This window comes from Clarias gariepinus, chromosome 6 (genome assembly GCF_024256425.1).
Source record: "Clarias gariepinus isolate MV-2021 ecotype Netherlands chromosome 6, CGAR_prim_01v2, whole genome shotgun sequence".
NCBI lineage: Eukaryota > Metazoa > Chordata > Actinopteri > Siluriformes > Clariidae > Clarias > Clarias gariepinus.
The window spans coordinates 31436872-31449123 of NC_071105.1; the positions used below are offsets into that span (position 1 = coordinate 31436872).

General features: G+C 39.0%; 1 protein-coding gene across 4 annotated transcripts in view; it reads left to right on the forward strand.

Annotated features, from left to right (window-relative positions):
• The window catches only part of inpp4ab (inositol polyphosphate-4-phosphatase type I Ab), a 65043-nt gene that overhangs the window by 28951 nt on the left and 23840 nt on the right, over nucleotides 1-12252 (forward strand). For 3 of the 4 annotated variants that reach the window (XM_053497941.1, XM_053497943.1, XM_053497944.1), the window contains exons 5-14: nucleotides 684-800; nucleotides 2124-2203; nucleotides 2508-2619; nucleotides 2821-2911; nucleotides 3603-3750; nucleotides 4915-5045; nucleotides 6645-6749; nucleotides 7631-7739; nucleotides 11431-11617; nucleotides 11992-12201. In XM_053497941.1, coding sequence (XP_053353916.1) covers nucleotides 684-800; nucleotides 2124-2203; nucleotides 2508-2619; nucleotides 2821-2911; nucleotides 3603-3750; nucleotides 4915-5045; nucleotides 6645-6749; nucleotides 7631-7739; nucleotides 11431-11617; nucleotides 11992-12201 — 1290 coding nt within the window. The remainder of the gene's footprint in view (nucleotides 1-683; nucleotides 801-2123; nucleotides 2204-2507; nucleotides 2620-2820; nucleotides 2912-3602; nucleotides 3751-4914; nucleotides 5046-6644; nucleotides 6750-7630; nucleotides 7740-11430; nucleotides 11618-11991; nucleotides 12202-12252) is intronic. The other variant, XM_053497942.1, reaches the window with a different exon arrangement.

The window sequence follows — 12252 nt, forward strand, 5'->3', positions numbered from 1 at the left end:
TATCACGTTCATAGAGTTTATGTGCTACAGGCATATCTTAGGATTACAATATCGGGATTCATCAGGCTCAAAGTGTGGTTCAGGAAAACAAAGACAGAGTTCAGATTCCTAACCTTAACTTATGTGAAAGGTTTTGGGATGTGCTGGAGAATACTTTACAGGTTGTCTATGTCATGGACAAAGAACCTTTATACGTACTTGTGTACAGCATACAGTAAACAAAGTAAAAAAAAAAAACATTTGTCGTAGTATCTGTTATGGTAAAGTTTTCTGCAATTAGATACTTATTTAGCATCCTTGGAATGGGTTTTTAGGATCAGAACTTCAGTAACAGAGGGAAGTCTTTTTCTGTTGTTTATGTTGGTAAATTGCAGTTGGATTAGAAGAATTCAACGCTTCAGGACATGTTAAAAATAGGCAATTTCAGGGTGGTAAATCTGCAGTAAATCTGTTTTGTATCTACTGCGGTGCTTAATATTATCCCCGAACAGCAAATCATATTTTAATGTTTTTTTTCTTATCAATTGTACTATGTGTTAAATAATAAAAAATTTAAGGTTTTCTTCAAAGCATTCATCTGGATATTCTGTAGTTCTACTAAATTCATTGAGAAGAAGTTGTTTACATGTCACTCCCAATTCTTGTTCGAGTTTTGTTCAGTGTTACTGGGTACTGTTTTTCAGGGCACGATGAATCCCATCTTCTTAAGCAGTGTGGCCTTCTTCCAGGATTCCTTCATCAATCAGCAGACGCAGATCACACTCTCCGTGTACGACGTAAAGGACCGTTCACAAGGCACGGTGAGACATTCACAAAAAACAGATGATGAAGTGTCATGAAGATGACATGACAATTGGTAAGGACAGAAATTGGAAAAGGTGCATAAGTATTCAGTTCTGGTTAAATGGATTCACAATGGTGTATGCCATGTACTGTAATATAGTTCTTCCTGTGGGAAAAATATGTGATGTCACCAGTTATTTCGAGCCTGTCTGGCTAAAGACAGACCCCTGGGGGCCAGGGGTAGCTCAGTGGTTAAGGTATTGGACTACGGTTTGGAAGATCCCAGGTTCAAACCCCACAACCACCAAGTTGCCTCTGTTGGGCCCTTGAGCAAGGCCCTTAACCCTCAACTGCTCAGATGTATAATAAGATAAAAATGTAAGTCGCTCTGGATAAGAGCGTCTGCCAAATGCATAAATGTAAATGTAAATGTAAAGATTGTGAGAAAAAAAAATTGTGGGAAACTTTCTATGTAACAATGGTGTTCAGCTTCTGGTGGTCATCTCCCGAACTAAACCCAATAGAAATCTGTTAGACAATGGTGATAAAGGGTAGCAGTCAAGAAACTGACTTGCTTACCCTAACCCTACTAAACGTCTTCTATGAAAGATGTTCAGGAAGCAATCAAGCAGGCATACAGTAGGTTGAGCGAGTGACACCAAAGTACTGCAGATCTCTTTTTGACTCTTTGCCCAGCCAGATCCAACAGGTTTTGAAGAATAAAGGATTTCCCACTAAATATTGATTGTATAGCAATTTAATTGCATAAAATAATAATCTTTTTTTTTTAAATGATAATGTTATTAAAACATTGAATTTCACTTGTGCCTCCATACTTTTGGCCACCACTGTATGTAAGATGGAAAGGTTGTACTATCGGTAGTGCAGGACGTTGTGCCAGTTGTGATAACCGCAGTTATCTAGAGCAGGGTCTTATTTCAGCATGCTATTTAGTGCGTATAACAGCATTTGATATTCTGAGGAATGATAATGTGCTTGAGGCTGTGCTGTGATGAAATATTATGAATCTGTGATAATGTATGAGTCCCAAGGCTATGATTCTAAATCAAACCACCAGCTCTGACTTTGAATTACTATTTTAGGCTTTTTCGTAATTATTTTTAAAGGTGAATTATAGCACCGTAAGAACAACACGTTTTAGCTTAGTGTTTCTCCATGCTTTTAAAGAAATGAGGAACTGACTATTTCCCAATAAGAAAGGTTTCTTTGTATAGCTCTATCAGGAAGCTAAAAACATTTTCCTACTTAAATATCCCCTTTTCTCAGAACGTACCGAAAAAGCCAAAAAAATGCAGTAAACATGTTCTCTCTTTCTGTAGATGTATTTATTAGGCTCAGCGATGTTCACAGTGAAAGAACTTCTGCAGGACAAGAACTACACACTCCACCTGCCACTATGGTATGATCCTTTTGAAGTCTTTTGAAGTTTATTTTTAAAGCATTCATTGTAAAGAAAGTAATGTAGGTCAATATAGGAGACAGTTCATGGCCAGAAGGGCTAAAATCCCAAGGCTAAAATCACCAACCAGGGAGGGCAAAAAGTATGTGTTTCCTCTTAGAGAAGTAACGCCAGCCATCCGCATCTTTTAAAACCGCTTGCTTAATCATCAGAGGGAGCGATATAACACGCTCAGAGGATAGCTTGGCCATTATTTTTATGAACATATGCACTAAATATAATGTTGATATTTGTTTTGCATCAGTTCGGCCGAGAACAAGCGTGTGGGGAATATCACAGTCATCGCCTGGCAGCTGGAGGAGAAGAGGGAGCAGCGGGCACCACTTACCCATCTACCAGATACCAACAATGGCAGGGTTAGACACACTTTCTAGCATAAACTTAAACTGGTGTGTGTGTATATATATATATATATATATATATATTTAAAATGTGCTTACAGCTATTAATGCTGTCAGAAAAACAAAATAGAAAATTAATCATCACAGTCCTAACTGTAAATTTAAGACCTCTGTAGTATAAGCAAAAAACTAGCATAATTTTTTTTCTTTCCACAGACGGTCCTTTCTGTCGATGAGAGTCTGACAGAATCAATAGGAGTTCGAGCCAAATATGCCTCTTTAAGTAAAGACACGCTCCTGCGATCAGGTACGATTTCTGTTTTTGACTGATTATGGGTCTTTAAAACTATTTTAATTTTCTAATTTTCTAATTTTCTTTTGTCCTTGTTTGGGGGAAGAGGAATAATTACGACTTCACTATAAGCACCTGTCAGAAAAGGTTATTATCCTAATGATGAGTTTATATTAGAATTTCTGAGAGAGTATGGAGTTAAGTGGTATGTTATGGGGAATGTAGAAAAGTGAAATTTATTTGTACCATTAACTGTTGTTGTATTGTGTATTTATTGCTCTTTTTGATTAATTCTGTCAGGGAGATTTAGTTGTTTATACAGTCAAAAATTCACAGGGTCAGTCCGAAAGACACAGAATGCTTATTAAGTATGTAGAAGTGGGGAATTATAGATTATAAATCTTAGTGCACTGATTTTCTGGGGTTATTTTCATATTCATAAAAGTTCTTTTACCAATAATTAGTTTAAACCACAATAATTATATATCCTGTATGTATATATACACACTAAATATCATCTAAATATTATTATAATAAGAACATTAATGTAAATGTAGTGATTTAGTTTAAAGCTAAAGTTTCTGTCTTAGGAAATTATGAGTATTTCAGTGTCTAAAAGTAGACTTCCTCCCCACCTCATACTGACGGTTTCAGTATTAAAGGACTGATATAGGAGTACATGAAAACGTACATTTTTCCTTTTCAGTGTTTGGGGGAACCATGTCTCGGATGTACCGCTTCCCCACCACTGACGGGAATCACTTGCGTATTCTGGAGCAAATGGCTGAGAGTGTGCTGTCTCTCAACGTCCCACGGCAGTTTGTCAAACTTCTGCTGGAAGAGGACTCTGCCAGGTACGCATGCATGCACTAGTGCTGATAATCTTATACTGTATGAGTAATAAGAAATAATCATGGGCACTTCACTATAACTTGGGTTCTCCAGGATCATGCAGTTAATAATGGGTCCAAATATCTGGGGCCACTAATTCAAATGCTTCTATTTTGCCCAACAACATGAGTTAAAAGTTCAAATTCAGAGTTTTCATGTTCAGTGCTTCCATGACAGCGTGCACCCAAGCTGACATGGGCTGCACAAGACGAGTGTAATCTTGTGATTTTAGATTAATTCCGTCAGAGTTGTATGAACACATACTTTAATGGAAGAGATGTGTAATTAGGAAAATCTGATCTTCACTACACAGCATGGCAACATGGGCAACAATACAAATTTTGGGGAAAATCAGGGGAAACATACAGTTTTAATGTTTTTTTTTTTAAACACATAATGCATTTGAGCAGAAAAGGATGACTTGAAACACTTTTAATAATAGGAATTTGTTTATTCAGAAGAAAAGTGTAAATATTGAGCAAGCTTTGTTATAAATCCTGATTCTTTTGTGTAGGAATTTACATATGACATTTACATTTATAATAATAATGAATCGGCCAATCGGCCAGTGACCAGGTGACGGTCTCATAAGTTGTAAGTCTCCTGGGATAGACAATGAGTAAGAGTGAGTGATCAGTGTGGACATGTTGATTTAGGAGAACGATTAGTTAGGTTAGTTAGGGAAGGATTTAGTATATTGAGAAGACTACCCTAAGTTGACAGATTGAAATATCAAGTTAAGGGGTGTTCACAAGTTGTAGGCAACATATTTACATGTTCCCTTGAACTCAATTTTAGTTCAAAAGATTTCGTCCTCATTCCAGCTCATCTTTCCTGTCTGGTGTGCACATTTAAACACAGCAGCTTCCCCAACTTCAAATTTCATGCTGATATCCATCACCGCCATCTCACTTGTCATCTAGTGGCTCTCTAGCCGAGCCAAGTCTCTGGCATAACTAATCACAGCTTTATCAAATTACATCCTGCAACACTGAGTCAGACTTTTGTGGGAGGTGTAGATTTCCTATTAATATGACGTTCAGATTGAAGCTGGTGCTTTTTTCATATTGATACCAAGGGGAAAAATAACTTATGATTTTGGTGTGTGTGTGTTTGTGTGTCCACAGAGTGTGTGAGCTGAAAGAGTTAGGAGAATTATCTCCATGTTGGGAGAATCTCCGGCGGCAGATTGTAACACAATACCAGAGCATTATTCTCACCTATGAGGAAACACTGAAACACCTGCAGGACTACAAGGGTGGGTGGAGTAACTGGAAGCAATGTGCACAGTCAGCCTCAAAATTATTGACACCTTTGACAAAATATATTTGCAATGGATGATATTTTGGATTTACTCTGACTCAAGGTGAAAGTATTAGTTTGAATTTCACACACACACACACACACACACTCTCAGAGCAAACCTATTCAATTGGAGATCATGTTGGTGGAGGATGATAGCAGTCACTGAATTGATGGAACAGTTATTGATTCAGGATCGATCACACTTTCTAAATTATGGTATTATCCAAACTCCCATCTGTTATAAATAGTGTAAAACTTCTGAAACTGCACTTTGTGCAATGTACCGTACCTTTCCTGATTAATTACTTGATCTTGTCAGTTCATCATCAGTGAAAGGCCCTAAAGTCAAATCAAATTGACACACAACCTGTCGGTTTAGTTTCTGTTTTTGATATATTGGCACCCCTATGATTAAAATCTCATGAAACCTATCTCTCTTAATTTCTACCATAGATGCTTGTGGAGACTCTTGTTCCACTGCTTTATGCAAAACGTTTCACGCTTCTGTACATTCTCTGTATTGTACATGTGGAGTGGCATCTTAATGGAGTGATTCAGTCCATGCAAATCACGAGTCTGAGATGGCCGTTTCCAAACATACAGTTGGAGCGAGGCCTGTAATGGTTCATTTTATAAAACAGGAAATGAATTAATGGCTGATAAAGCTCACCTGCGCTGGGAAATGAGCCCAATAGTTTTTAGTTTGTTTCATTAACAGTGTTTTTGGTCCCGGAGTTGAGCTTTCGCGAGGGAATCCCGATGACGCGTTGGGTCATGTGACCCGACATTAAAGGGGAACCGGCAAACAGGTCGGGGGGGGGGAGTATGAGGAGACAAGGAGGCGCTGTGTTTACCCAAGAGAGAGTGATATCTGTGGATTATCCTGTTATCATTATCGGACTCACTAAAGTCATTCCGGAGTCACTAGACCTCTTGCTCCGTTTTCGTGCTCCCGGACTGAATTTATCTTACCGGTGAGACTGAGCCTTTCCCGCCACACACTCGCAAATACAGGCAACAATAAACTGGACTTTGGACATTTTTTCCCATCCACACACACACACACACACACACACACACACACACACACACACACATCCCTTTCGTTATATTTAGTATATATTTTATATATGTGCTTCTTTCTGTTTTGATTTTGGTGTCAGTTTGTCAACCACTAAACTTAAACCTAAACACACACACACGCAAACGTAGGTCTCTTTATTAGGCTGCAGCCCCCTATGGATACTGACCTACATAGACGACGTACTACTAGCTATCAGTTCCACTCCACTGGCTGATATGTAATGTAGAACATAAACACTGTGTGTGTGTGTGTGTGTGTGTGTGTGTGTGTGTTTGTAAGTCGAATGTTATCTTCAGTATGTACGTTGTGAAGCTCTAAACTTAAACCTAAACTATTCTAGCATATTAACAGCATCCATAGTCCACCACCAACCTTTTTGGGAGATTAATTTTAAATCTAGGGATATCTCCACACATACACACAAATAATTCCTCTCTAACTCTGTGTGCATCTCTCTCTTCCATTCAGGCCCCTCGTTCAAAGCAAGCAACCTCAAAGCTGACAGGAAGCTGGAGTTCATGTCCACTAACCTCCACATGCAGAGGATGAGAGTGCAGGACGACTCCGGGTTTGGTGAGACTCCACCTCGCTCGTCTCTGATCTCCTCCTCGCTCATCCTTCCGCCAGAGCGCTTCGAGGAGAAGCCGGTGAAACTCGGCAGCCATATTGGCAAAACTCCCAGACAGTTATTTCCAGTCTTATAAGCCCAGTGCAGAGGAATGCAGAGAATCCCAAAATGTAGAGAAACCCAGAATAGACCAAAATGATGAATTCTTATGTAGCTTACAGTCGCGTTTATTTATAGGTAGGTTTGTTTATTTCTGAAGTTGAACTGAAAGAAACCGAGTAAGAATTGGATCAAGGTTTAAAAAAAAGTCTTTCTTGTCCTCTGTTGTTTCTCCCATCCCTTAAGCATCTCTGGTTTATTTGCACAATAAACTGTGGGAAGCGCTAATCAGTGCATTTAACACCAACACACACGCGCACACACACACACACACGCGCACACACACACTGTCTTGGCAGTTTCTCTTTTTACAGCTTAATGGGTAAAACGTGCAGGCTCAGGGGAAACACTGGGACACACATAGATTATTATTTATGCTCTACACACACACACACACACACACACACACACACTACTGTGAAATAATCTCAAGAGGCCTAATTTAAATTATGAAATTTCCTTCCGTTTCTCACTCACAGATGCGAGTGCACACACACACACACACACGCACAAATGTAGGTCTTTTTAGGCTGCAGCCCTCTGAGTACTGACCTACATTAGAAGACATACCAGCTATCAATTCCACTCAACTTGAATGTTATCTATCTACATTAATTCTTTAGCTTGTATCTATTGAACATGTTTTGGATGTTCTGGAAGTTTTGCTTGTGTTTATTGTTTTGTGTGTTTAATGTTGTGGTGTATTTGTGTGTGTGTGTGTGTGTAGATCACACATACGACGTGGTGACGATCGGCGCTCCAGCAGCTCACTGTCAGGGCTTTAAGAACAACGGCCTGCGCAAACTCATCCAGAAATTCGAGGAGGCCAAGAAACAGTAAGCGACAGCGTTTAAAGTCTTGATCGTGCGTGCGTGCGTGCGTGCGTGCGTGTTCAAAGAACAGTAGTAGAGTATGGTGTTTATGTGTTACAATGGTGTTAGGGCTTGTGTGTGTGTCAATTTAAGAGATAATACTGGAGTGAATAGTAGGCTAAAAAAAAATTAACATCATTATTAAAGTTGGGTGAAAAGTGTAATAAAATTTTTTTTTTTTGTCACATTTAATGGCACCTCCGCCAAAAAATGAATCAGTTTTCAGCAATCAGCGTGTACTGTATACCCTGGCATTTGTGTGTTTTTGTGTAAGATAATGAGAACTTAACTTGTAAGAAAAAGAGCTTGAATTTCTGGAATGGATGTCAAAATAATGTCAATACATTTTTATCCATTATTAATTACTGTTAATGTTGTAAAATGACTCTAAAACAGTGGGTTCCTGGTGTCATGTAAGGTATTACAATGATTCACAAAAATCCATTCTCAAGACTTTTTTATAATGAATAACATAAATTGAGCTAAATTGAATCTTATGGGATCGGTCCAAAAACAAATCATAGTGGTGTTCACTCACTCACCTATTCTCTATACCGCTTATCCTGTACAGGGTGGTGGGAAGCCTGGGGTCCATCCCAGGGGCCCCGGAGCACTCGACAGGGTACACCTTGGACCTGGCTGCCAATCCATTGCAGGGCAAACAAGCACACACACACACATCACATGACTCTCTCAGTCACTTACACACGGGCAATTTGGAAACACCAGTTAATAGACTGTGAGTGAATAGAAATAAATACAGATCAACAACCTGCGTCGACTCTTCAGTACACTTCAGTCTCTCAAGGCTCCAAAGTGGGACTTATCTGATTAAAGACGAACGTTTTCATGCCCAGCATTTCCAAGGGTGTGTGTGTGTGTGCGTTTGTGTGGATCTAAGAGAAAAGCAGAATTGCTTTTATACTCTGCTTGGTAACAGGCTGGTCTGTGTAACACAGCATCCATAACTGCCCACTCAGCATTGTTGTGCATCGAGCTCAGCACATTTGCACAGCTCACGTGCTCATACACACCAGAGCTCTGAAGTCACAGCTTTTTACTCAACTGATAAAACCAAATTATGCGATAAGATTCTCATTTACAATGAAACTCCTTTACATTTGCAGTCGTAATTGCACACTATGACTGAACATCACACCTAAGGAGCATTTCATTATGCACTTACTATTGCGTTGTGTATTATTGCATGTTGATTTGATTTTCATCTTCGTTACCTCTCTTAATCTTTCTTTTTCAATGCTGCTTTTTATAAACTTTTGTTTTCAAGAATGAAATTACTCATTTGTAGTGATGCCGGTCTTTTCCTTTGTCATTTGTTTTCTGCTCTTTAATTTCTTTTTTTTTTTTTTTTTTTTGCAATCAGCATTTATGAGGAGGAATGGTGAGTTTATTTTAAGTTGACAAGTTTTCCCCACTTTTTGATTGTTTTTGTATTTTTTTTCTTTCCTTTCCCCCCTTTTTTTTTTTAAACAATATGGTCCAAAACCCTGAATCTAGTCTCAGAGTCTTTTTTGACTCCATCAGTTATAAATAATAATAATAATTCATTAATTTTAATAGTTTTGTAGTTTTTTTTTATAACTGATGAAGCAAAAACAGTTCTTTATTATAGGCTGGAAATTTCACATCCTAATCTGTGTCTGTGCATAATTTTTATTTATTTTTTTCCCATGGATCCATCCCATAAGTGTGACCGTGTGTGTCTAAGAGATCCGTACCTCATACACAAAAATGCACACATTTCTGTTTTGTGTTTGTTCCTGATGTCTTATATGGAGACACGTACAACCACATGTACTACAGGCCATAATATCTGTAGAAAGAGAACCAACAGCATGTTTTGAAAGGGGCTACTTAAGTGTACCCCTATCACCCCAATGCGCTGTGAAAATTATGCTCAAAATTGTCTTGTGACCCTTCCCACAGCACGGTGGGGCGATGGGGGTTCACTTGTGTAGCCCCTTTCTGACAGACATGCTACTGGTTATTGACAAACAAAATGTGTGTCTATAGTTTAGTGTTTGGTTTCTACACACTGTAATTATGTGTATGCGTGTTTAACGTCTAGTTTTTGCTTAAAAATGTACTTTAACTCTAAGGAACTAAGATATATTTGGTGTCTTTATTCATGCTTTGGAGTTATAATAGTAGGGTTAACAAGCAGAGAAATAAAAAAAAAAGACTTCCTCTTTTCCAGTGCCCAGGATTTTATTTAGATTCGGGTGTTTGTGGTTTTCAGGATGTAGTTGGGCTAGAAGTTTTGCAGAAGCGAGAACCTAATATCGAAAATAGGTAAACCATGGGAAGTAAATGTAGCCAAGAGGATGACTGTACTGTACAGTATGTTAACTTTTTGCTTTCATAGGATTTTCTTAATTAAAAAAATAAATAAATAAAATAATGAGATGGAAGCTATATGTGCCTCTCAGCACAGATTTGTTTTGCGAACTCACATGCAGTATTCGGCTAATTATTCGAATATATGCAGCAAGGTAATGATCTTGATACCTTTTAGATCCAGGGAGCTTGGTACAGTACTGTATTTTAACTTTTCACTTGCAGTGCATGTAAGATTTTATTTAGGCATTGTAGTTTAGTTCCACTGTAACTAAATTTAAAAGTCACAGATCTACTGGCTATACTTGTTTCCATGAGCCCATAGTTTAGGATATTGCTGATTTAATTCATTACCAGTCTCTAGTGGTAGTTCAGTAGTTTACAGTTCTCTACTATTCACCAGAATGTTCTGGGTTGTAGATGGTGGGTTTGGGGTTTAATTTGGAGGGTTGGAGCTAGTTTGTTAGGAATGGAGGGATTGAGCTGATGGGTTATAGAGAGAGTAGGTCTAATGGAATAGCACAAAGGAGCTAGAGTGAATAGGGCCAGAGGGATAATGCTAGAATGGGCAGTGGTGGTTCAGGTGGTTGAGGTTCTGGGATGCTAATTGAAGCCATAACTATTAGGCAACCTTGTGCCCATATAAGCATCACAAGGGGAGGCGAGATCCATCAATGGCAAAAGGTTAATCTGTGCGAAGTGGACAATGAAACAGCGGATTGAGATCGGGACACCTGGAAAGCTGTGCTTTCATGCCCTTGCTTGAATCACTACCCCCACCTGATGACGATGACCTAACAAAAAGGGATTTAAAGGGATAGGGCTAGGGCGATTTGGCTAAACAGACAGGGGTGGTTCATTACGGCTAGTGCCTCTTTTAGGACTGGAGGGTTATTGATCATGGAATAAGGCTCATGGGTTAGGGATCGACAGTTGGATATGGTGGGTTAGAGGTTCTAGGTGTAGAGAGTTAGTGCATTAGTGTTAGTGTTAGCTAGAGGGTTAGCTAGTTCAAATATTAGGACAGCATGGGATACATTGTTAAACCCTTTACTAAGGTTGTTAATCCTGAATGTGCTATTCCTTGTTTGGATATAAGTACATTTTTACTTTTTGGATCAAGATATGGGTTTTTGTTTTTTGACTTCCATCTTTAATTAAGTTAATTGAATAACCCTAGCACCTATGAAGCATAATTGATGATAATATTGTGAAATGTTGTTCAAATGTATTTTGACACTTGTCTAGTTATACAGATCTATGATGACTCTAATGTGTGTAACCTGTGTCCATGCAGCAGTTCTCAGAGCAGCTCCCAGTCCATCATTTACATTCCTCAGGATATCATTCGAGCCAAAGAGATCATAGCACACATAAACACTTTAAAGACTCAGGTCAGCTACTACGCCGAGCGTCTCTCCCGTGCCGCCAAGGAGCGCTCCGCCAACGGCCTGGAGAGAACACTCACAATACTGGCAGACAAGGTGAGCACACCGATAAACACAAACACTTATGGTTAAAACCGGATAATCAAGAACTGTCAAGTTTGTTTATATGTTGTAGCAAAAAAGTTGGGCACACCAAAGAAACATTTTCAGTATTTGTTTTTACTAAGAAATGTTTTTACCAAAAAAAAAAATTCCAATGATCTCATATGAATCTTTTCATCGTAAGCCAAGTTATGCTAAGGGTATGGGAAAGATAGACAAATAAGTGCCTCCAGAAGAAATTATAACTGCTGTTCTTCATGCTATTAGACTGAATAACAGGGGTTTGCTTTTTCTGAAGAATAAGTGCACATTTTGGTGGCTCATGTTTTTTGGAATATTTTAAAGCTCTAAATCTGTCTCTCGTGCAGACGCGGCAGCTTGTGACGGTGTGTGACTGTAAGCTACTGGCATCGGCTGTGCAGGCCCTAAACGCCGCCAGGCCAGAGTATATCGCCTCTAAGAACTCACCTTCAGCCGATTCAGAGCACGTGGTACTACGCAATGACCAGGACACACTGCTAGCCAAGTGGAGCAACAACTGCTCATCCCTGCACGCCGACTGGCACGAAGAAGAATGGGTAAGAGCACCACTGATGCCAAACTGGGGGAAGTTAATGATAGCAATTAGT